Source organism: Ptychodera flava, chromosome 21 (assembly GCF_041260155.1).
Source record: "Ptychodera flava strain L36383 chromosome 21, AS_Pfla_20210202, whole genome shotgun sequence".
In the NCBI taxonomy this organism is placed as follows: domain Eukaryota; kingdom Metazoa; phylum Hemichordata; class Enteropneusta; family Ptychoderidae; genus Ptychodera; species Ptychodera flava.
Window position 1 is genome coordinate 11,039,473 of NC_091948.1, and position 23,004 is coordinate 11,062,476.

Consider the following 23,004-nt stretch of genomic DNA (forward strand, 5'->3'; position numbering starts at 1 on the left):
CTGAATTCTCACAGAGAAAACAGAAAAGTATCAGGAATTTGTCATGCTTTTCATATGAACTGCAGATTTCATAATGGTACACTTTCACTTAGCAAACATCAAGATATCTCTGACATATATCTCTGATTTATTAAAGTATGGCGCCCAAAGGGCGCGCCGAAAAATATGAAACATCCTGATATCTCTGATATATATGTCTTGTATATTAAAGTCATGCACCGGAAGGACGTGCTGAAAAATGTCTGATATATTAAAGTAATGTGCTCAAAGAGCACGCTGAAAAAATATTAAACATACAGATATCTCTGATATTAAACATACAGATATCTCTGATATATGTATGCCTGATATGTTAAAGTCGGGTGTGCTGAAAAATATGTCTGATTATTAAACTTACGCGCCCGAAGGGCGCGCCGAAAAATGCAACCGAATGATGAAATTTGTGGCCGACACGATGCATTTTACACATGTTTTAGGCAATGATGAGCCTGTGTCAAAATTCAAAAACACACTGACCCCCCCTATTTGGCATTTCAAAAACATGGTGACCCCCCTCTATCACAAAAGTCAAAAACAGGGCGACCCCCCCCCCCATGAATACGCCAGCCCCCCCCCCCCCGGCCGAAGAAACTGACCAGTCCCTAAAAAGTGACTTAGAAGAAGTTCAGACCCCCTCCCTTAGGCCTTGCGCTTTTGTTCAACAACTGCAATATTTTTTTCGACTTCAGTGAGCCATCACTTTCTACGGCCGGGGATCGAAATCTCGCCCAAGAGTCCCTTTGCAGGAACCACATCAGCCTGGTTTACATATTTTGATTAGGAACAGCTGTAATAAAGTCTTATGCTGTTACCAGCTACACCTCCGACGGCCATGCCGTCCGCGCAGAGCTATTCGGTATAATGGCAAACAACCTGATTTCGATCACAAGGGTATATTACGATTCTGCGATGATAATCAGATTGGAATTGTAAGATTCCCAGAAGATTTTATTACCAAATTATCTCTGATATCCTGACACGCTGTTGCTCAATATACTACTTGCTGAGTTACCCGTTGCATGTAAAGTACGAGTGCTCACAAAAACATCTTCACACATGCATACAGATGCAGAGATTCTCGGCTAATTTATTAATCCATTCTTGAAATACTTGCATACTTTGAGTTCGTTTATGAATCTTACTGCATACGGCACACTCACTGCTTGTGGCTTTTACCTTACTTTAGTATTTGCTTTGTAGAAGACCAATGAAATATCCTCTATGATGCTAGCAACGTTCACAATCCGCATTCGATAAAACATGATTTGTCCACAAAGTATGTATTAAAGCTCAGCAATTGTAACTTTTGAAAATTTTGGGTACTTTTCCATGTAATGACTAAAGTCTTTTGTCTTCCCCAAGCAGCATTTGAAATACCCAGTATTTGGTTTGTCATACGCAGGTGTATCACTGTGTGACGTCCATTGCTATGCTTGACAACTGAGTCCAAGTCAAGATCTGAATTAGATGACCAAGCTAACAATACAAGTCACACGTGTGCAGTAAACGTTGAGGAGCTTAGCACATTACACTACAACAAGCAGCTTTAACTAATAAATGCAACAAAAAACTAAAAAAAAACTCCAAAGTTGCACTTACTTTGATTTTAAGAAATTCTAGCCATGATTAAGCAAAAATTATTTCTTGACGTGAGTGTTGCAATCAGAGAGGAGCTAGTACTGATCTAAATGTTGGAAAGTAAGGACGGATTGAATTGATTGTTACTACAGCTGGACAAAATTTTATACAGTTATTCAAAAAGCGTAAATTTCATTTCTTTACTTTTATGCATCGGTAACACAGGAAAAGCATTTACAGTATTTTCATATTGAATTGTATGCAAAATGAGAATCAACATACACAAAAGAGATGAAAATACATGTCAGGTGTGATACAAGTAGTTGAAATATTATGCAAATCACTTATATATTCTTTGCGGCTTTAACATATATAATAGTGGCACTCCCACTTGGTAACATTTTTAAAACACATTTTTTTAATGCCAACGGTCGATATTTGACGTGGCGACTGCGCGCGGATCGCGAGATATCGATAAAAACATGTCTTCAAAAAAGTAAAAGTTTGAATTCCGGTGGCCCACCTAAATTCAGCTTCCGAACATCGAACGTTCGGCACTGGGGCCATTGTCAAATAAGCTATGGAGTACGAGTCTACGCTGACGCTGCTGTACGCCACAGTACCACTTGCGTCGGTGATCGGTCATGCCCCGTGGGAGAAAGCTGAGTCTTACTGACTTGGCGAAAAAACAAAAAACAATTTTTGCTGATTCCACCAGAATTCGCATAGGTGACTAGCACAGTTACGTGCGGTTGATACATAGCAGCCGCCGCGTGGTATGCATAGACGCATACCACGCGCGCGGCGAACCACAGACCACAAAATGTAGTCATCGGAGGCGGCTAATATTGAACACCTAAAAACTGATGGTTATTTGTTATTGGTTAAAATATAATACAACTGATTTAGAATAATGAAAACGACAAAAACTAAGGAGAAGTTTTAAAAAAACTTACCTGAGGTAAAGGCATAATGCTGTATATAAAGTCTTTGCAATGGGAAGTAAATTAATGGCGTTGTTCGAACTTATTATAGACTCCATAGAATATCGTCAATCAGCACAACAACAAACCTTCGGGGGATTTCGGGTCAAAATCAGAAACGATCGTAAAACTTCCGGATGTGAAAAAAACGGTCGGGAAATTACATGTTTTTATCGATATCTCGAGATCCGCGCGCAGTCACTACTTCAAATATCGACCGTTGGCTTCAAACAATGTGTTCTAAAAATGTTACCAAGTGGGAGTGCCTCTTTAACATATATAATAAAGGCCTCTGAATTTCCAGGTATTAAGTTTTACTTTGAATGCAAGACATATACATATGCAATCTGCGGTAACTAGTAATAAGGAAAATGACCCAATAAACGACACCTAAATATAAAATCGAATGTAGATGAATGACTCATGAATTAAAAAATGAGCAAAAAAGCAAATTTTCATGATCGCATCTTCACTTTAAGTAAAGCTTCACAAAACGCTGCAAGAGGTACTTAGACTCTTTCCGCTGGTATTGTATTATTCATTTACCAAAGCAATATGCATCTTTGTAAATTATTGTAAACTACCAACGATAAACGCTAATTGAGAACGGTTAAAAAATCCTGACAAGTACTGTAACCCCCTCTTTCCGGTAACCAATAAACATATTTAAACGCAAACATACGCCCCAAAAAACGCTGAACAGTTATATGGATTTGTTTCATCAAAATCTTCTCAAATTACAATTGCGTTCGATGACTTTAACACACGTTAAATTGGTAAATGTTCAAGATAAAGTGAAGCAACACACTCAATATAGTTATATATTCTGAGTTTCTCATCTTTCTTAAATTCTGATCCTTTGTCTGGTCAATTAGTACCATTGGCCCATTTTGCAAATTACACAGCAAGATACTACGGTCAGTTCCGTTAGCATGACTCTTATTGTGACAACTTCCATGATAGTCTTCCGCAAGTGAATTAATCAATTTATGACAATTTCTGTCACATCTGAACATGACCCTATTTGTACAGATCTCGATTCGCTTAGTGACTGTCCTATTCTGGCCTTTTTGTGCTTACGTAATACCATTAATATAAGCTAAAAACGTCCTGCTTATGAAATATCATGGGATGTGGAATCAATACATAGAAGTACACAGTACAAAAATGTAAATTTTAAAAAATGTTACTTCTGATACTTGATAACTCTTTCGGAGTACATTATGCTCCAAATACTTTGACCATCAATTTTGACACGTTTTATACAGCTGTACAATAATATGAAAACATCCAAATGATTAGAAATAGGAGTTAATTTATCACAGTGTGTTTGTCTTTGTCAATCTCTCACATGCCACATCAAACTTATCGTGACAGCCTGCACTGAATTGTCACACACTATTTCTAAACACATGCTCTGCACACACGAGTTTGTATATATGAGTAGTAATTTAAGTGCTCAATAAAAAACCCGAATAAACACATGATTTATCCCAGAATGTCGGTACTCGATCGGCAACATATATAAAATAATTTAACAAAGTAATGGTCAACTTGAAAACTATCCTATAATATTAAATCTGATAATAATGAACTATGTTCAGTGTCAGTAGAATCAATACTATCAGCTGGTTCTCGAAATAAAGGTTATTATTATTATAATTAATATTAATTATTGATAGATCAATACCGTTAATTACATTGTTGCAATTTAGTGTTAAGCCACTTCTAATTTGCTGGGCAGGTGTCATCTTCAGAGCAACAATCGCTACAATCAAGGATTTCAACTCGACATGTACAGATGTCTTCACTCTAAGACAAAGCAAAGAAGAGAATTAATAAGAAATGGATGTTCGGTTGCCCAACTGAAATTATTGTAGAGTGTCAATGCAAGTGTGGCGATATCAATCAAAAATTGTTCTGATTCAAAACATAGTGACAGTAGCGAATAAATATACATGTTCTATTATGAATATTGTATAATTGTTGCATGCTGTGTTTTCCATCTAATTGAAAATGTGATTATGCTTTTTCAAGATTATTATATATTATTGCCTGAATACATGGGTTTATGTGCCCGAGAGTAGGTGACAATTTGTCCGACGCAATGCGCGCACGGACATGTTACATCTAGCGTTAAGTCTACCTTGAAGTCGAAGGGCTTCACCGGATGGGTAACTATGGAAACGGGTCAGTACATCGTCACACAGCCCGCCAACTCCCCAGATGTTCCTATTCAAATCTGTTTTGCAATTTCATCGATATCGAGACATGTAATAAACGTTCAGAATGCCTTCTCGAGATAGTCTTAACAATTGCAAAAACGTAATATGGCTATTAATTCATTGGTTACCCTAAACTTACTTTGAAACATTTCCTCCATTCACCAAAAAGGTGTATCGACATCTTATTGTCCGTTTTTCCTATTCATAAGATTATCTATCACACGTCATTCGAGCGTTATTTTTTCAATGTCATATATTTGAGCCTGTGATAGTGTCATCGTTTGCAAGTTTTCTAATCTACATAATTTCTCTTATCCCAACTACAATTAAGTTGATAAATATACAAAATTGACTGTGAGAATACAACAGCTTTCGACTTTGATTGTGTGTCAATATTGTTTGGACAGTAACCGTTTTAACATTTTGGCAGGTGAAGAACATCTGTAACAGATGCTGTGTTTGCTGTGCTTACTAATATGTAATATTAATTACTCACCATTGATGAAGCTTGAGTGGCGGGACAAGTCATATGTTGACTGAGGCGGTCATACCTTGCCTCTGCTTCATCATGACGAGTATTTTGACACGCAATTGATGTTTGTGTAACACATTCTATCAACATAAAAGATTATTTACGCTGTAATGAGGATATTCTTGCCGATTCATTGAATGCATACACTTGTACCGAATATGTATGATAGGTGTAGATTCACATAGTCTCTTTCAGTTGGTTCCTTCACCCAAGACTACAAATTTGATGCTATGTACTTTTAATAGGGCTACATTTTTTAATTTTTTTACATGTTTCATTTTTGACGTGTTTTTTGACATGAGCTACCTTTTCCTGTGGCATATGTATCTGACAATCTTCTCAAATATTCTTTGAATACTACGAATTAAACAAATAACTTTTATCACAAAAACGGTTATTGGTACTAGAACTGGCAAATATGACAGCTGTCCTTTCATTTTAAATTTCCCGCCATTCTAAAAACATGCTGTATTACACATGCAACGAAGAATATAAATATCCGCCTAGAGACATTCAGTGTCAGGTGTTTTGACGGTTGGCAATACGTTTGTTTCTATTGGTTTAGCGTTGTAGGTATATGCACTATGCTCATCTTTTTTTCACATGTACTTGTATGCATGAAGATGATTGTATTTGAGTGAGGAAATGCTGTTTTTCAATGTCTCACAGAAAGTCCTGGTTAATAGCTGTATGATATCTCTGTATATGATCAAACAAACTTAAGTAGTTTGGCTCATGCGCCGTCCGGTGATATGTCAGAAATGTGTATATGTGATTGACCTAAAATTGCTGACCCGTTCGGACACAGCAATAACTAGGCGAAGATTTACACGTACCAGTAGTACCTGATGTATCAGCTAGTGCAGTACCAAATGTGAGTATAATTTCTTTATTGCATATGCAGTAAATCAATTATTATCCAATATTAACAATACTTTATGAACCTTTATTTTGACTCATTGAACTACATAAAGCCCTTTTTATATAAAATAAAGAGTGTGATGATTGATTACATTGAAAAAACCTTCCTTCTTCATAAAACTGCCCTCGGCCACCATTAAACACTTTTGCAGTGAACCATTACTTCTAGTCTAACAATTTTCGTAAACCCTAAATTTTCCAACGGATATCAAAAGGATAATACTTACCTTGAAGAGAAATCTCTGCCTCTGCTGTTTTGGTTGTTATTCCATCACTGATCTCACAAGTGTAGATACCAGTTGAGTCTGCACTTACTTCGACTGCAAGCCAGCTGATACCTCTTCGAAAATTTTCACACTCTACAACATTAGCCCACTGCACTCTTGATTCATTTCTTACTACTGAACCATCTGGCTTTTTCCACGTGGTAGTGAAACCAGGTGGTCCATCTGCATTGCAGAAAAGGTTAAGAATTCTTCCTTGACAGGTTGCTTTGCTCTGTTCTTCAAGCTTCGGAGCGAGGAAGTTCAGCTCGCCAAAAGACTCTGTAACCCATAAATCCATGGAACAGGTGACGATAGATGTAGCGCGATGTCTTGCTTTGTAACGACCAGCATCTGCTTCTTGAAAGTCAGTGATCACAAGTCCTATTCCATCCACAGTGATGTACTTCAAACCATCTGTTTGGATGTTGGCAGAATCCACTGTCCATTCAACATTCCTGACTGCACATATCACCATAACTTTTTCGTTTAATGAAACTTTCTTCTTGACAGGCTCAGCTAAAGAAGGTAAACAGATAAAAATTGAGAAAACTCCTTCTTAGTCTAAACATTTAAAGTAGCAGAGTGTAATAAAAACAATTTTTTGAACGAAGCCTATAGATTTAAAGGTAATTCACAGTACTATTTCCACTATTTCTGATCAATCCGTTCAGTTCAGTGACAGAGAAAATACAGATTTAGACATGCGGTGAGACATTAACGTAAAATATATGGCTAGAGGAATTGTAAAGAGGCATCGCTCGTGTTTCTTTAATGCATTTAACTGTGTTTTGTCATTTTGTATGTTTACCTTATTTGTGAAACGTCTCTTGCATGAGTTGCCTGACTTTGTAAATATTCTAATTTGGAAACTATATTTTAAAAGATCGACAACAGGTATTACTGTTAATTTTATGCTAATATCAACGACTCTCGAAAGGCATTTCTTTACTTAAAAGCAGCGCACTAGGTCAAAAAGTTGTCAAGAGTTTGATTTTCCGAAATCCTAATCTCAGTTGGAGGTATAGGGGATGGGGTAAGCTGGTGTTGAACGCTGGTCTTTCATTAAATGAGTAGGTAACGTGGTTTGAGAGTTAAATCCGATCGAAATTTTTTGATTTAGCATGAGTTTGAGACTGATATGCTCAAAAGGAATTAATAGTTCCATCAGAGATGGCTCTCCAATGCATAGAGTACATTATCAGGTAGAGAATTATTCTCCTCGATACACTGTATGGACATAGGAAGGAAACTATAATATAAAACTTTGACCTATGATTTTGACAATCGCTTGAGAATCACAACTCCAGTACTTCTATCATAATTGGACAAAATCTAATTAACATCAACGCTATTGTTCTGTAGACCAAATATCAATATATCCAAGGAGCAGATTGCAGATGATTTCTTTGTCATTTCCTAGAGTTTAAGTCGATTAAGTTTATGTTCATTGACACTGATATAACAAAAAGGCATTAATATAATAACCAAAAGCACATAATCCTTCCGAAAAATGTTAAGATACTTTCCTCCCAAATATGAGTGTAATATATGCATTGATTTCGAAGAACACACACACACACACACATATATATACAAACATACAATAAATACAATTAAACGTGCATAAAATTTACATCATTTTGGGTAATTACAGAGTACACTTAGTGTAAGATCGCTTATACCATGGCCAATTCTATAGTTAAACCTTAGTACACATTTCCTTCGAAATGTCTATTGCTTTTGCAAATGTTTGAAAAAATACACACAAAAGTATTTATACCAAGCAAATGTTAAAATATGTTGTATAAAGGGGGTATATTGTATTTATATCTATCTTATCACACACTAACACAACTCTACCGAAGCAAAGCAAGGCAAGATGAATGGATATAGGCTGTTTCGAAGACAGTGAGCACATGCTGCCAAATATAAATTAACCTAATGCAAACATAAATTAGCAAAAATAGGCGATAGTCTCATTCTGGACACGAGTATGTATGCCAACTGATATCAAAAGCTTGAGAAATGTTCAAAACTCGTCTTCAATATCAAAATATTTGCACTAGTCATATTCAAATTAAGTAAGTGAATGAACGATAAATCACACTGTTCGTGTGCATGTAGCTTACCTGTTGTGCAAGCTGATTTTGGGCTGCAATTTACAAATGTGACAAGAGAAATAAATAATAGTTCAAACAACATGTAATACGCCAAACTGTAAAGTCAACTAACTAGCACAATAGAAAGCACTATAGATAGCATAATTACAAAACATTCATTTTGAAATGATGCAATTGACGCATGAATATGCAACTTCAAATAGTTCTGAATAAAAAACCCACACAATACGACAACAGTTCCCACATGTACACCTGTGTTATTTCAACTTGAAAAGATTTCGCATAATCCTTTCATAAACAATGTTACATCAGCATAGCATACTGTAGAACGGATGATATTTCCAAGAATCTCATTATCTTATTGTAAAAGTGCACTGCAAGTATTTTGGAAAGGTTTGAAATAAAAATTCCATGGAAGCAAAATATGTCTGCTAAATTTTCCTTTTTTATTCTTTCACGGTTGTAATTCACTCATTTTTCCATTGTTTTCACTTCTAAAGAGACAAAACACGTCAGCAATTCCCTTCATTGTATTCTTTTTTGAGATTGGGTTTGGTCGTCATCGTTCCTACCTGGTGTCAAACACACACTGTCCACTGTTAGCATTCCAAGCACAGTGTGGATCTCCAGCACCATTGCACTGACTGCAATCAGTGTATCTATGACACTGATACATGGGTACTTGGACTACTTTGTCATTAAAGCCAATGTATAGGGAGTTGTCAGCGTCTGACTTCGTGATGACCATTGGCACAGCTGTATTCTGAAATATGCAAGAGATAATCTCATTCAATAATAAAACTACATCTCTCATTCCATAATAAAACTACGTGCATATCCATAACAGTACCCCACCGAATTCTTTGATGTTTAACATTTACCCGTACATACATACATAAGTAGTCGGAATAACGATGAAGTTTTATACATCAAGGTTGTTTTACAAAAACAAGAATCTGTGCTTCAGTATAATAAAATGATTAGAAATAGTCACAGACGCGGAATTTAGAGATGGAGTTTTACAAAGAACTTTCCTAGCTTAAAGATTAATGATCTCAGACATATTAAAAACTTAACTCCATGCAGGTGATTTCAAAGTAATCACAGTTGTATCTCTATCGAGCAAAATTATACAACATTCAAAAAGTGTTGCCTTTTCAGTAATTATGAGTTTTAATTAAACAATGACAAAATCAGTTGTCGAAGGCTCTAGCCATGACATCAGCAATAATCACCAGCACATAGAGGTATACATGCGTGAGTAGTGCCACTGGATTTTAGTTTGCATATGATTGTGTAGGACTGAAGAAAACTCGGAGGCAATTACTGAATTGTGGATATACAGGTACTAACCTCCTCTGAGACTCTCACTACATCTAGCACGTATGGGCTACCGTCATTGTACAGTACTTTCATAACAGTTCCCTTATCTTCAGAAACAACAGCAGCAGCAGGAACAACAACAACAACAACAACAACAACAACAACAACAACAACAACAATAATAATAATAATAATAATAATAATAATAATAATAATACATATTCCCCAACAGTAAAGTACACGTAAGCTACACGTGATGTTGAAGGTTCGGAAAATCTGAACGTTGACTCTCTCGGTGCTCATGGGTTAGCAATAAGTTAAATGCATGTTTGTTCTCAGGTAATGTGGGTCAACTATTTGAAAAGTTTAAAGTTTGAGAGGCATGAGAAACGCGAGAAAGAATAGAACCGCAAAAGATAATGGCATCCATTTAAGGTTCATAATTTTCTTCAATTTTGATGAATCTGATCATTCCACATGTAAAAATCCCAGCAATTAACATTCGAGTGATGTGGAATACCCTTAGTCTTACAGCTAGAAAAGCCACAGTTATTAGGGGTCTGTGGGTAAATATAGTACAGCTTTTACTTTGCTGAAGACTTCGAGCGACTCTTGAGATGGCCGTGCATACTCGCATTGGTTATCCTCGCTTAAGACCATGTTCACGTGAGTACACAGAAACACTTTGATCATGGACACACTGTATGTCAGTTACACTAGAAATAGTATAAACACTGACACAACAATACACATCTGAAGGGACTGCATAAGCAGAGATAAAAAGCACAATATATTGGAACAATGACTCAGCACCAAGTGCAAGAGCCTATGAGAAGGACAATATAGTCGATAAAGCGTCATTACAAAATGAATAGTTTACCTTCAAGTGAATATGTGTGGATAGTTTGGCATAATACAAGCTATAACAATTGGGGGCCAAAAGGTCGAAATTTTATGCCTTTATTACAAAATATTGATGATAACAAATATGATCAAAAGTCAACCATCACATTTAACCATTATGCATTTCGTTTTCAAGTCTAGTTATGTAAACAGAAACGCAATATTTGAACTTCACATTCACAGTATTTTAAGATATCAAAAATGATGTACTTTAATGGAAAGCATAAACACCAGTATTGAATTCTCTCTTTAAAACAAATACCAACTCAGTGGTCTGCTGTCCAATGAGATATTTATGCATTAAACAGAAAACAAATTCAGGCAATAAGCTACTGATATAGTACATTTCACATACATACCTGTGCAAATGTACAGTATGAGTTGTGATCCAACCTCTGTGCTGACTACCTGCTTGAATCTGACGCCGATAAAGGACGTGAGCAGAGGAGGCTGCTGAGATGGAATTAATTTTGCCGTCAGAGGATGAGCCTTCAATGCATTTAGAACATCATCAGGTAGACTGGTGCTGTCATCGACACACTGTATGGACATTGGAAGAAACCATTGTATTAGCTTGTTACTTGAAGTAACGGTTGATTGATTTCCCTCCCTCCCTTTCTCCCTCCCTACCTCCCTCCCTTTCTCCCTCCCTACCTCCCTCCCTCCCTAGATTCATCTTGCTTTACTAACTGTATATTGACATGATTAAATCTTTAAATTACAGTGTTTGTCAACATCCAAATACAGGGCACGAAATAAACCTTTTGCTTTTGTAGTCCGATTGGACAACCGTGTCTAGAAACTGGTACCCCGGGAAGCATGTCTCAACACGGTAGTCCACCTATTTCAATGTCAGTCACGGTCCAAAGCATGTCTGAGGCCATCGATTGTGGTTGCATCGCCATCCCAGCAAAATCAGAAGTTCGGTACGACGATGCGGTTGGTCTCACTAGCTTCGCAAAGTGTTTATCGGCGAATTGCAGTAAAATCTGTAAATCTCAATTTCCAATTCTTCGGTTTTAGAACTAAGCGTTTGCTTAAGAGTGGTTTTCAAGCAAAGATCTAATCTATGAGCCATATAGTGATGTACACTGGTAAGATGAGGAACATATTCATATTACAAATACTTGTAATAGCCTCAGTGCTTCTCCCAATCATTTCTACTGTACCAGCATACGCCATTCCCAATAAGTAAATTCTCGACTTTTATCATAGTCAACAAACCATCTCCCTCCGGTGTTGAAGTTAATATATTTGCCTTCAGACCCTTCTATCGGTTCAAACACTGGCCTTTCTTAACTTGACCTGTGACAAGAGTAAAACTACTCCCCTACCTGCTAATAGCAGATAAATTGCCTGTTCACCATTAGGGGCTGCCTACATGTCTGTCCCTAGCGGTGCGTAGGTGTTTTTGCTGTTTCTGTTGTATTGCTAAGGTTTATTCTACCAAACTTTTGGTGCACTGCCCTTGACAATCTTCCGAAACGTTTTATCACTATGCTGCATCTGTTATCTGAAGAGTTTGATTGCCTAATGCGCCAAAGCAAGCAAGGGTATATAAATTACTAATCTGTGGACGCTGTTACCAGATTATCACCGGATTAACCTTGAGAAAGTCAACAACGAACACACCAGCAAGATATAACAGAAGAAAGGGGAGAAACTCTCAAAAGCCGTGTCCACAGAAACCTACTTTATGATAAACACTTCCCAATTTTACGAACGCCAGCAGTTTTGTAACATGTTGAAACGGGGACAGTTCAATTTATGGGTTCGTCGGTTGCTTCTTTATGCTGCAGAATGCTGTTCGAAGCCGTAGGGTCAATGTCCTGATGTGGTCCGTCAGACCGGAAGCCGGAACTAGAAACCTTTGACCTTCAGTATGTTTTTGATGTCAGCTCATATGATCTATACGGGTAAACAAAATAAGCGAGATGATTTGGGATATATGGTTCGAGGGTCAAGCACAGCGCTGTTTATAAACACGGACATGACAACCTGTGCGCTTTCAAGTTGACGACGGCCGGTCAACGTTTGAGGGGAGAAACTCACAGCTTGTTGCATAAAAACTGACAAGTCGACAAAAGTAATTTCATGTTCAATATTCCATCCTAATATGACCAATATAGGCCTAATATCCAAACTTAACGTCATTCGTTTCTGACTAACAATTAACCTGTAAGATGTGGCCCATGCATAATGCAAACAGTTGGCGAGATGATTGGCTCGTAATATCTCACAGCAGGCAGTGGAAGGCGGCCGCAAGCGGCTCTCTGATAGTGATACACATAGGTCAATGCACTGTACGATAAGAATAAAATTCTTGACGGCCTGGTCGTAACCATTGAAATACTATGATTCTCGTGATTGCCTCGTCGTATGTCTCGGCATAGCTTCAATAATTTTAATGTGAGCAAAATTTACAAGCAATAAAATTGTGTTGTATTTAATAGGTCTTTGCAACAAGGTGTTTTTCCAGCTATTTTCAAGCGTGCAAACGTTGTCCCTATTTTTAAAGCTGGGGACCGAACTGAGGTTGGAAATTACAGACCAATCTCACTTTTGCCCTTATTCAGTAAGATTTTTGAGAAAGTAGTGTACAATAATCTTGTTAATCATGTTAAATCTGTCATATGTGAAAGCCAACATGGGTTTGTCAGCGGCCGTTCGACCACGACAAATCTGGTATCTTATATTAATTATATCAGCACAGTGATGGACAAAGGAGGGCAGGTTGACTCTATTTACTTGGATTTTTCAAAAGCTTTTGACTCGGTCGACCACACTTTATTAATTCATAAACTTCAGTCATATGGTATAGGTCGTAATCTGTTAACCTGGCTTTCCACATATCTTCAATGTCGTTTACAAAGGGTAACTTTTGACGGGGAACTGTCATCATGGGGACATGTCACATCAGGTGTACCCCAAGGGTCTATTTTGGGTCCGCTCCCCTTTGTACTTTATATCAATGACATGTCTGAATGCATGAACCATGCAAATTTATCTTTGTATGCTGACGATTCCAAGTTATTTATGGCCATTACTGATATGTCCGATTGCATCAAACTACAACAAGATATCAACCAGGTTGTGAAGTGGACGAGCAAATGGAAGTTGTCATTAAATGTTAAAAAATGTTCATGTATTTCATTCACTTTGAAAAAAAACGTCAAAATATTTCCTTACAGATGTGCTAAGCAAACTATCTTGACTCGCACCAACTTTGTAAAAGACCTTGGTGTATTTTTAACAAGTAAACTTAACTGGAGTATGCACATTAACCATGTTGTTTCAAAGGCTTTTAAAATGCTTGGATTTATCAAGCGTTCTTGTAAATATTTTAATAGCATCAAAGTTTTAAAAACATTGTATGTCTCCTACGTCAGAAGCCACGTTGAATACTGCTCACCCATCTGGTCCCCTCATCAATTATATTTAATAAGGAAATTAGAAAGAGTCCAAATAAAATTTATCAAGTATCTTTGTTTCCGTTCATCGATGGCTTACTCAAGGGCTCTGTATAGTAACCTATGTTATGAATTTCGCCTTCCCACATTGGAGAACAGGCGAAAATTTTTAGACACTCTTTTTCTTTATAAAATCCTTCACTCCGTTTATAGTGTACCAGATGTCCTTGCACAGATTCATTTTAACGTTCCTGCTTTTACATTGCGTCGTGCTGTTCTTTTTAGACCAGTGTCAGCACGTACGAAAATCTTGAAACACTCATTTTTATCACGATCTCAGACATATTTTAATTCTATCTGTAACAAGCAAAATTTACATATTTTTAATAACTTAAGTAATTTTCGTCATGGATTATGTAAGATCCTTTTTTCTGAATGATTACTTTTATCTGGATGTTTTTCTGTGTGTCTTTCGCTGTGTTGCTGTTTTTGGTAATTTCTTATGTGAATTCTCCTGTCTGTTTGTTTACGTTGTAACTGTTATATATTTTTCGTTTTTGTATTATATTTTTATTTTCAAACGAACCTGTTATTGGGGCAACCTGTTGGTTCGAGATTAATAAAAAAAATAAAAATAAAAAATAAAAAAAAATAATAAAATTTTGTTTTGTGTATCCTCTGCAATTTCTTGTTCTATTCCCTGAAGCATCATTAAAAAGTCCAGCACAGCCATATGTATACAGTCGACATTACCATTACTAAAATTGAATTAAAGTCCGGACTAGAATTCATTTAATATCAACAACAATGATCACTTTCTGTACACATGCATATACAGAGTATTTGCCAAATAGAATTTTGTTATCCAAGCATGCTGTGGGCAGTAGAACATGAAAATGCAGTCAACACACAGAACAAACATACATGATTAGCCAAAAGGCACATCTGATGTACCTTCATACAAATGTGTTAATGGTGTCCAGTTTTCCTGACAGATGAGGGAAGTCATCCTGTTTTCAATTTTTTTTATGTGCATGATCGCAAAAGGGACAATAGCTGTAATGAATACCTTCGTTTATAATTTGGCTTGTAATTGTTCAGAGAGCTCTATTATTGTTTCTGTGCTCTGGCCCTGTTTATGTAGCACTTGATTTGCCATCTAGCTGGCCAGTGTAGGCTGTACTGATATCAGAGTGAGCGTGATTGGACAAACACATTACGCTGATAAAACTGCAGTCATTTTCGCATCTAAGTTTCGCAAAGTATGGATACAGGAATATCATTATGGCATGACTAAATATTTCAGTGCCTTTTTCTCTTTCTTGCCCCATGTGGTTCAGAGACGCTGGGAGTGAGGAATGGAGCGGGCAATATCTTTCTGTGTCATTATACAAAATGTGGCAGTAAGCAGATAAAGATTACAACATAATGAGGACATCAGAACAAACAATTATTGTTGAAGGTAGTTGTACTTTGGATTGCACTGATCAAATTTCAGAAAATTGATAATTTTCCTCATTGCTTTGTGTGCAAATCAATTGAATAAATCACGATTATTTTATTTTCATCGCTAATGCATTGATATCGAACAGAGCACAGGCTTACTTTGATAAAGAGATATATCGATAAGACGCACAAGATTTCATGTAGTGGATGCACTTCTAAACAGATTCAACCTGTGATTTAAATATATATGTACACAGTTCTATTATCGGGTCGTAAGTTAGTTTATGATCCTTGCGACGTGGGCCATGTGTGATGTTACACAAGAACGCTTAGGTCACAAGGTCTTTGCAAAAACATTAGTATTTATGAAATGATGATAATACCCTTGAGGATTAAGATTCGATCATCAATCGCATTCACGGATGACACTTTTGATTCCCTGTCAGCGTACTGGTCGAATAAAGTTGTTCAAAAGATGTCGATGTACTTACAAAATTCATCAGTCATTGAATCATTATAGTCATTGCCATTACAAAGGAAACAGTTATTGTAATCAAAAGATTTAAGTTAAAGACAGAATCTTATTTTGATCCAATGTCTTAAGTCAAGTTGGACAAAAGCGAAGACAGAGGCTTCAAAATATCAATGGGGAACTTAAAATCAATCATGTTTAATTCACTTTGATCGTAAACAATTCTCGAACGATTTAAAGATCTACCTCCCCAGGCTTTGGACTCAGTGAGGGCACTACTTCACTCCACACTCTTCCAGCATTTGATTGAGTCCAGTAGGTACCATCGTCAAATATGGATGGCATATTTTTTACATTATAGGTACACAGAGCAGGCATTATTACACCATTTCTGAAAAAAAAGACATTGTTACGTTTCACTAAGTCTCATTTTTTAATATTCTGTAGTCAGACATGAAATAATCTAAAATGTCTGTAATATTCAGTCGGAAAAAGTCAATCATACTGGCTGAAGCATTTATATTTCAAAATAGAGATTTTACACAGATGGTAGAACATGTATTTTGGATGATTGGTTGGCATATCAAGTTATATGGCTACAGTGAAAGTACCCTAAATTGTTACTCCATTCTACGATGGACCGTTATGATGTTGGAGAAAGAATAATTATAACTTTAACAAATACAACCAAATGGTCACACTGATAGATATAACGACCCAAATATTTGAAAATAATGATGGTTTAGATACCATGTACGCATCAAAATTGTAGTTATCAAAGACAGCAATATCTCAAAAAGCATTGACATAACATGATGACTGTAGTATGTGCGTAAGCATTTTGTATAAAATCACTCTTTAAAATATCCGAGGACAAAATGGTCAATCAAATGGCCACACTGCTAGATATAACGACCCAAATATTTGAAAATAATGATGGTTTAGATACCATGTACGCATCAAAATTGTAGTTATCAAAGACAGCAATATCTCAAAAAGCATTGACATAACATGATGACTGTAGTATGTGCGTAAGCATTTTGTATAAAATCACTCTTTAAAATATCCGAAAACAAAATGAGCCACTCTTTTAAAATATGTTAGAAATACCAAGACAGGCTCTTGAAATCCTTCGTTCACCATATGCACTTACAAAATCTAACTCAATTACCATAAATATGACAACTTTACGCAGACTTCTGGGTAGGGATATCACATGAACATAAACTATGGGTCAGGAAGTTCAGAAAGGAAGATTTTGCGTTGGAATGGGAAGAAAAGCGGTCACCACCTATTGAAGAAATGGTCAAATCTCAGCAGTAAAAAATCTTCATATTTTAAGTTTATGCAAGTAGTATTTGAGTTACCTATTAACATGAAAGTTTGCACTTTGAAGACAAACAGCCCAGCCATACGTAGTATCTCTACTATGCAAATATATATATATATATATATATATATATATATATATATATATATATATATATATATATATATATATATATATATATATATATATATATATATATATATATATATAGTAACCAACTTTAGTTGGAAAATCAGATCATGAAAATAATGCAAAAATAAGCAGCTATTGGGGCATCATGCATCTTACAAATCTCAGACACACACACACACACACACACACACACACACACACATATATATATATATATATATATATATATATATATATATATATATATATATATATATATATATATATATATATATATATATATATATATTGTATTGAAAATGACCGGTACAGAGAGGCCTTAGGTCGCTTTCGAGTATCTATGCATTCCTTACGCATTGAGGCAGATAGGAAATTACGTAACGAACGTGCAGAAAGAACCTGTGCTTACTGTATTTTAAAATCAATTGAAGATGAATTCCACTTCTGTATAATTTGTCCTCTTTATCAAGATTTAAGAACAAAATACATTCCAAAATATTTCTACTTAAATCCGTCAAACCAAAATTTAGTTTGCTCATGCAGACTCAGAGTACAACTGTTTTACGCAATCTAGCGAAATTTGTCTTCTTCGGTATGAAGAAGCGTTCTGAGACACCAGCAACGATGTAATAACACCTGCTTTTGTATAGCTATTGTTACTTTCTTTTTTTCTCTCTCGCCAATTCCTGAGAGAGCGTCCTGTACATTTGTTTGATACCTGATATGGAATACTTTGAGGCCGGTGGCCTATAGTATCTGAATAAACTTATTATTATTATTATTAAAGATTATTACAAGAACGAATATTCACTGGAAGCTCGTTCCATAAAAATGGGGCAGCAGAACAGAACGCCCTATCACCATACTTTTTGTCTTGGTCATGAATGTATTGAGTTTAAAATCGTTTACAGTACGAAGTTCGCGCCTAGGTACATAAAACTTATTAAATCTCTCAGATATTGTGGACCATATAAACCACATAAACATTTAAAAGTAATAATTAAAATCTTGTAAATGATACGCTGGTGTACAGGTAGCCAATGTTATTCCTGCAGAAAAGATGTTATATGATCAGAACGCTTTGACCGAGTTATAACCTAAAAGTAGAAAATACTTATATATATATATATATATATATATATATATATATATATATATATATATATATATATATATATATATATATATATATATATATATATATATGGATGCATGAAATATATAATATTTCCAAGTCAACTCGGTATGATCTCATTTGCAACAACCCCAAACCAGGCACATTTTACATGTTGCCAAAATACACAAGGAGGGCATCCCATTTAGACCAATTATTTCCACTATTAACCATCCAACACAAGGTATTTCTGAATACATAGATCATCATTTCAACTCTGATCAGCATGACATCAACGACATAATTTCCGCGATAGTGCAAATATATCAGTCAGATGATAAGCTACGGAAACAAATCTAGTCGCTATGGATCAAGAAACTCAATACTCTTTCACCTGTTGGCTTACACATCAGCCCGATATTCAAATAAGTTCCCACAGCGCCCTCTCAGTCCATTTCCCGGAGGTATAAATAGCCATTCACCTGCATATCCGCACGTCAGATTCCAACCTTTGGCGTCGGACTGCAAGTTGAGTACGTTTATCACAAAATCGCATATCATTTTCCATTGATCAACTTTGTCAAACAATTCAACAGTTTAAAGTTTTGTAAAGCAATGTTTTTTTTTAATGTACAGCTTTTATTTATATATATATATATATATATATATATATATATATATATATATATATATATATATATATATATATATATATATATATATATAACACTCACCTGTTTGCCGAAAACACGGCATACACAATATCACCGACAACCATGGTATCCTCTGTAGAAGTAGAAATTTAAAGACATTGAATGGGCCAGGAGCTCTAGCTTTTGATGATGTTTTCATTGATGCTGTTTTGTATATCCATTTCAGGTTAGTTTTGTAGTCTCTAAAGCTTATTGAAACAAATAGTAGAAGGCAAGACAGGTCAAACAAACGTTAATTATATTGAGTATATCTACTTTTGCAAATGAGTTGAAAATAATGAAATATGCTTTGCCTCATATAGTAGAAACATTGCGACTATTAATAGTGTATTGATAGTGTATTGATAGTGTATTGATAACGTTTTGTGCAATAGAAATCGGCTTGCTTCCTTTTTTAAACCTCTGTAGTAGAAAAATGGCTGATAAAGGCTTGTCAATAGATTGGATTAAGCGTGCTTACCGTCTAGATGTTGGTTTCCCTTAAGGTAGGTCACATGATAAAAATCACAATAGTTATTCATGTTGTCTGTTTTGTTTTTACATTTTAAATAAATTTAGTCAAAGCCTTCTCGTCTTTGAATAGAACAGCAAGCTATGAAATCAGAGTCTTACTTAAACTAGTATACAAAAACACCTGCAAACAAAACAGAGAGACAGCTGGCAAAGAAGCTTTAAATCTTAGTCCTGCTTACCTAACACATCATAGAATTGTTCATAGAAATTAGAGTGTTCGTCAGTACTTGTGAAAGAGCAATCCAGTCGTGCTTTCAGATAGCTGGACCATCTGTCACTCAGTACATTTGTATTTCCACCCTTGTCAACCTTTCATGAACCAAAGAATTGTTAAAGCATTGCAGTGAACTGTTCAAATACTTCATTTGTAATCACAATAACGTTAGTTGTAAAGTATGAATAAATGTACAGTAAAAAGAGTCAAAATCTGTCAGATCATAATGACTCTCTTGTGCATCTTCAGACCAGTTGGCTGGCTCTATATTTATATTTTTATTATCTTTGCTGTTAGAGTTATGATAAAACAACATTCTGATCGACAAAAGCAAAGCTTCTACCATTTTAAGATATAGGTTGTAAACTTATCGAAAACCAGCTTTGTTTCCAAGCTCTTTGAATACATGCCAAATGAAAAGATAAGTGTGCTGCATTATTGCAGTCTCACCTCACAAACTTTCGCAACCCTGGAGTAAGTTAATTCTTGGGGATACTGATTTTCATTCTCATTGGCAGTTTCCCTGAAGAAAAACAGGACCTCGTCTGTTCCATCATCTCTATTTACAGAGTGTGAAGAGATGAATTCAGCTTCTGCATAATTAATTAGCACATTGCATGTCATTATTCCATCGATTTGAGTGAACGAAATTCTTGCCGCATTTACCTCATCACATGTGCACAGATATAACTATATAATTTTAGACCGATTTTACCTATCAGCGTTTGTGTCTGCTGTTATTTTTCCTGAAGCATAAATTATACAATCTACTGAGAGCATTCCTCCATGACCCAGCTCTCCTACTATCTGTGGTCACAATACTTTGCATACGTTTATATCAAATTGTACCATGTTTTTTGCAAATTGTACTATTTTATTAAAGGGACAAAGTCGGCCATTTTTTCATGAATTTTGTTTGATACGAGATACTTATATTGTTTGACATGTTGAAAGATATCGAATGAATGGGTGACCATGCATATATTCGACCCCGGTTTTACACACAATAAATGAAACCATCGCGAAAATGAATTAATGGTCATGACCATTAATTCATTTTCGCGATGGTTTCATTTATCGTGTCTAAAGCCTAGGTCGAGCTTGTCTTGCTGTTCATAGCTGTGCTTATACGTTGTTTATACTGTACGAACGAACACACCGCGCAATGCTGCAGTCGTCATTTTTACTGCTATCTAAATATCGTGTCAAATCCTGACTTCGGTCATAATATACGAATAAAACCACCATTGAAGTATATCACATCGTTCTTGTTGATCACTTATGCAGCCACACTGTAGGGACGAAAATTAATTTGCTCGAAACTGGCGAGGACTGGAGCTGGATTCTATAGAAATAAATTAATATTATTATTATTATTATTATTATTATTATTATTATTATTATTACAAGTTTAGGGGCTATAAGTATTATATAGAAATCTAATAACAGTTCATTGAAGCTGTGTAGGAATTCTGAAAAAGAAGTGTTGTATATTTTAATTTTGTCAATGGGGTGACTTCCAATTGTTTTACGTGCAGCGCAGAATTATGCATTATACTGTACGGAGAGAGGGGGATATCATTAAGCCAAGGGGTAATTAAATGCTTGTCGGAAAAGTGACACTAAGCAGTTTACGCGATACCAGCAGGCCTAGACTTTTAACTTTTGTGCGAACTTTACGGATACACGTTCAATCGGTTCAATTTAATTTTGTTTTTAGTTTTCTTCCATCAAAAGTCACGACTATGAAAAAGATTTCAGATATAAATTAACAATCTCTCTCTCTCTCTCTCTCTCTCTCTCTCTCTCTCCTCTCTCTCTCTCTCTCCTCTCTCTCTCTCTCTCTCTCTCTCTCTCTCTGCAGTGCTATGCTGCGACCACCGAACGAATATTCCCCACCCCCACCCCAACTCTAACATAACGTATTCTGTACTAATTCTTTCATAAACGTATCAATGTACCAATGTACAATGGATTCATTCTGTTGTATAATTTAAAACTTATTCAGACTTACTTCGTAAGCGTCACATTGGCATTGCAGAATAAACATTTTTCTGCATTTCGCATGTTTCGCCCTGGCAGTGTAATCTGGCAGAGACCCTGCGATTCGCGTTCTTTTCTGTCGGAACACGCGCGCGCCCTTCAGAGACGCGACGCGAATCCCAGAGCATGCGCTATTGGGAGTGCGTGGCGTGACATTAGAACGTCTCCGATCTCGCGCTATCGTGTTGTTGGAATGTTGACAGAAACTGGAATTACTGCAGAGAATACTTTTCAGGATATCACATGTGAGTGTCTAAGGTACCAAGAAGGACGTTTAGGAAATCCTTTCAGAAAGTTCACGCCGCCTGTAGCCATTTTGTGGAGTATAAGCTTATAAGCTTACGTAACTCAGCACTGCAGCGTATACAGTATTTCTACTGACGGTACTGTACATATTGCCGGAAGATATGCGATAGAATTTTGCGTTTCACGTCGTTCAATTATTCAGATGGAAATGCCGCCCTTCTCCAAACTTTGAAAAAAACAGGGTGAAAGACTTTGGAATGCTACACTACAGTTTTCGAGAACTCATGGACCGTGGTTTTATTCAACAATCGAGAGGGCTAGGGTGAGTCGAACTTTTTCCTATGTCCATGTAGCACTTGTGCAAAAATATGCGAATCCACAGGCCTTTGGCGAATCAATAAATGCGTTTTTCACCAAGCTGAAAGGTTGAAAGATGCGTCCGTCACTTTGGGACGAGCTAGATAAATGCAGTCAAACCAGG

At 36.1% G+C, this 23,004-nt stretch overlaps 1 protein-coding gene across 1 annotated transcript in view; it reads right to left on the reverse strand.

Moving 5' to 3' along the window:
* Nucleotides 1–1,106: 1,106 nt before the first annotated feature.
* LOC139121390 (semaphorin-1A-like) overlaps nt 1,107–23,004 on the reverse strand; it is a 38,648-nt gene continuing 16,750 nt past the window's right edge. The window contains exons 6-17 of the mRNA XM_070686220.1: nt 20,685–20,827; nt 20,200–20,329; nt 19,529–19,580; nt 16,465–16,609; nt 11,250–11,430; nt 10,018–10,094; nt 9,237–9,427; nt 8,674–8,696; nt 6,506–7,060; nt 5,322–5,437; nt 4,301–4,412; nt 1,107–3,868 (exon numbers count right to left, since the gene is read on the reverse strand). Of these exons, the coding sequence (XP_070542321.1) occupies nt 4,329–4,412; nt 5,322–5,437; nt 6,506–7,060; nt 8,674–8,696; nt 9,237–9,427; nt 10,018–10,094; nt 11,250–11,430; nt 16,465–16,609; nt 19,529–19,580; nt 20,200–20,329; nt 20,685–20,827 (1,697 nt within the window). The 3' untranslated portion in view covers nt 1,107–3,868; nt 4,301–4,328. The remainder of the gene's footprint in view (nt 3,869–4,300; nt 4,413–5,321; nt 5,438–6,505; nt 7,061–8,673; nt 8,697–9,236; nt 9,428–10,017; nt 10,095–11,249; nt 11,431–16,464; nt 16,610–19,528; nt 19,581–20,199; nt 20,330–20,684; nt 20,828–23,004) is intronic.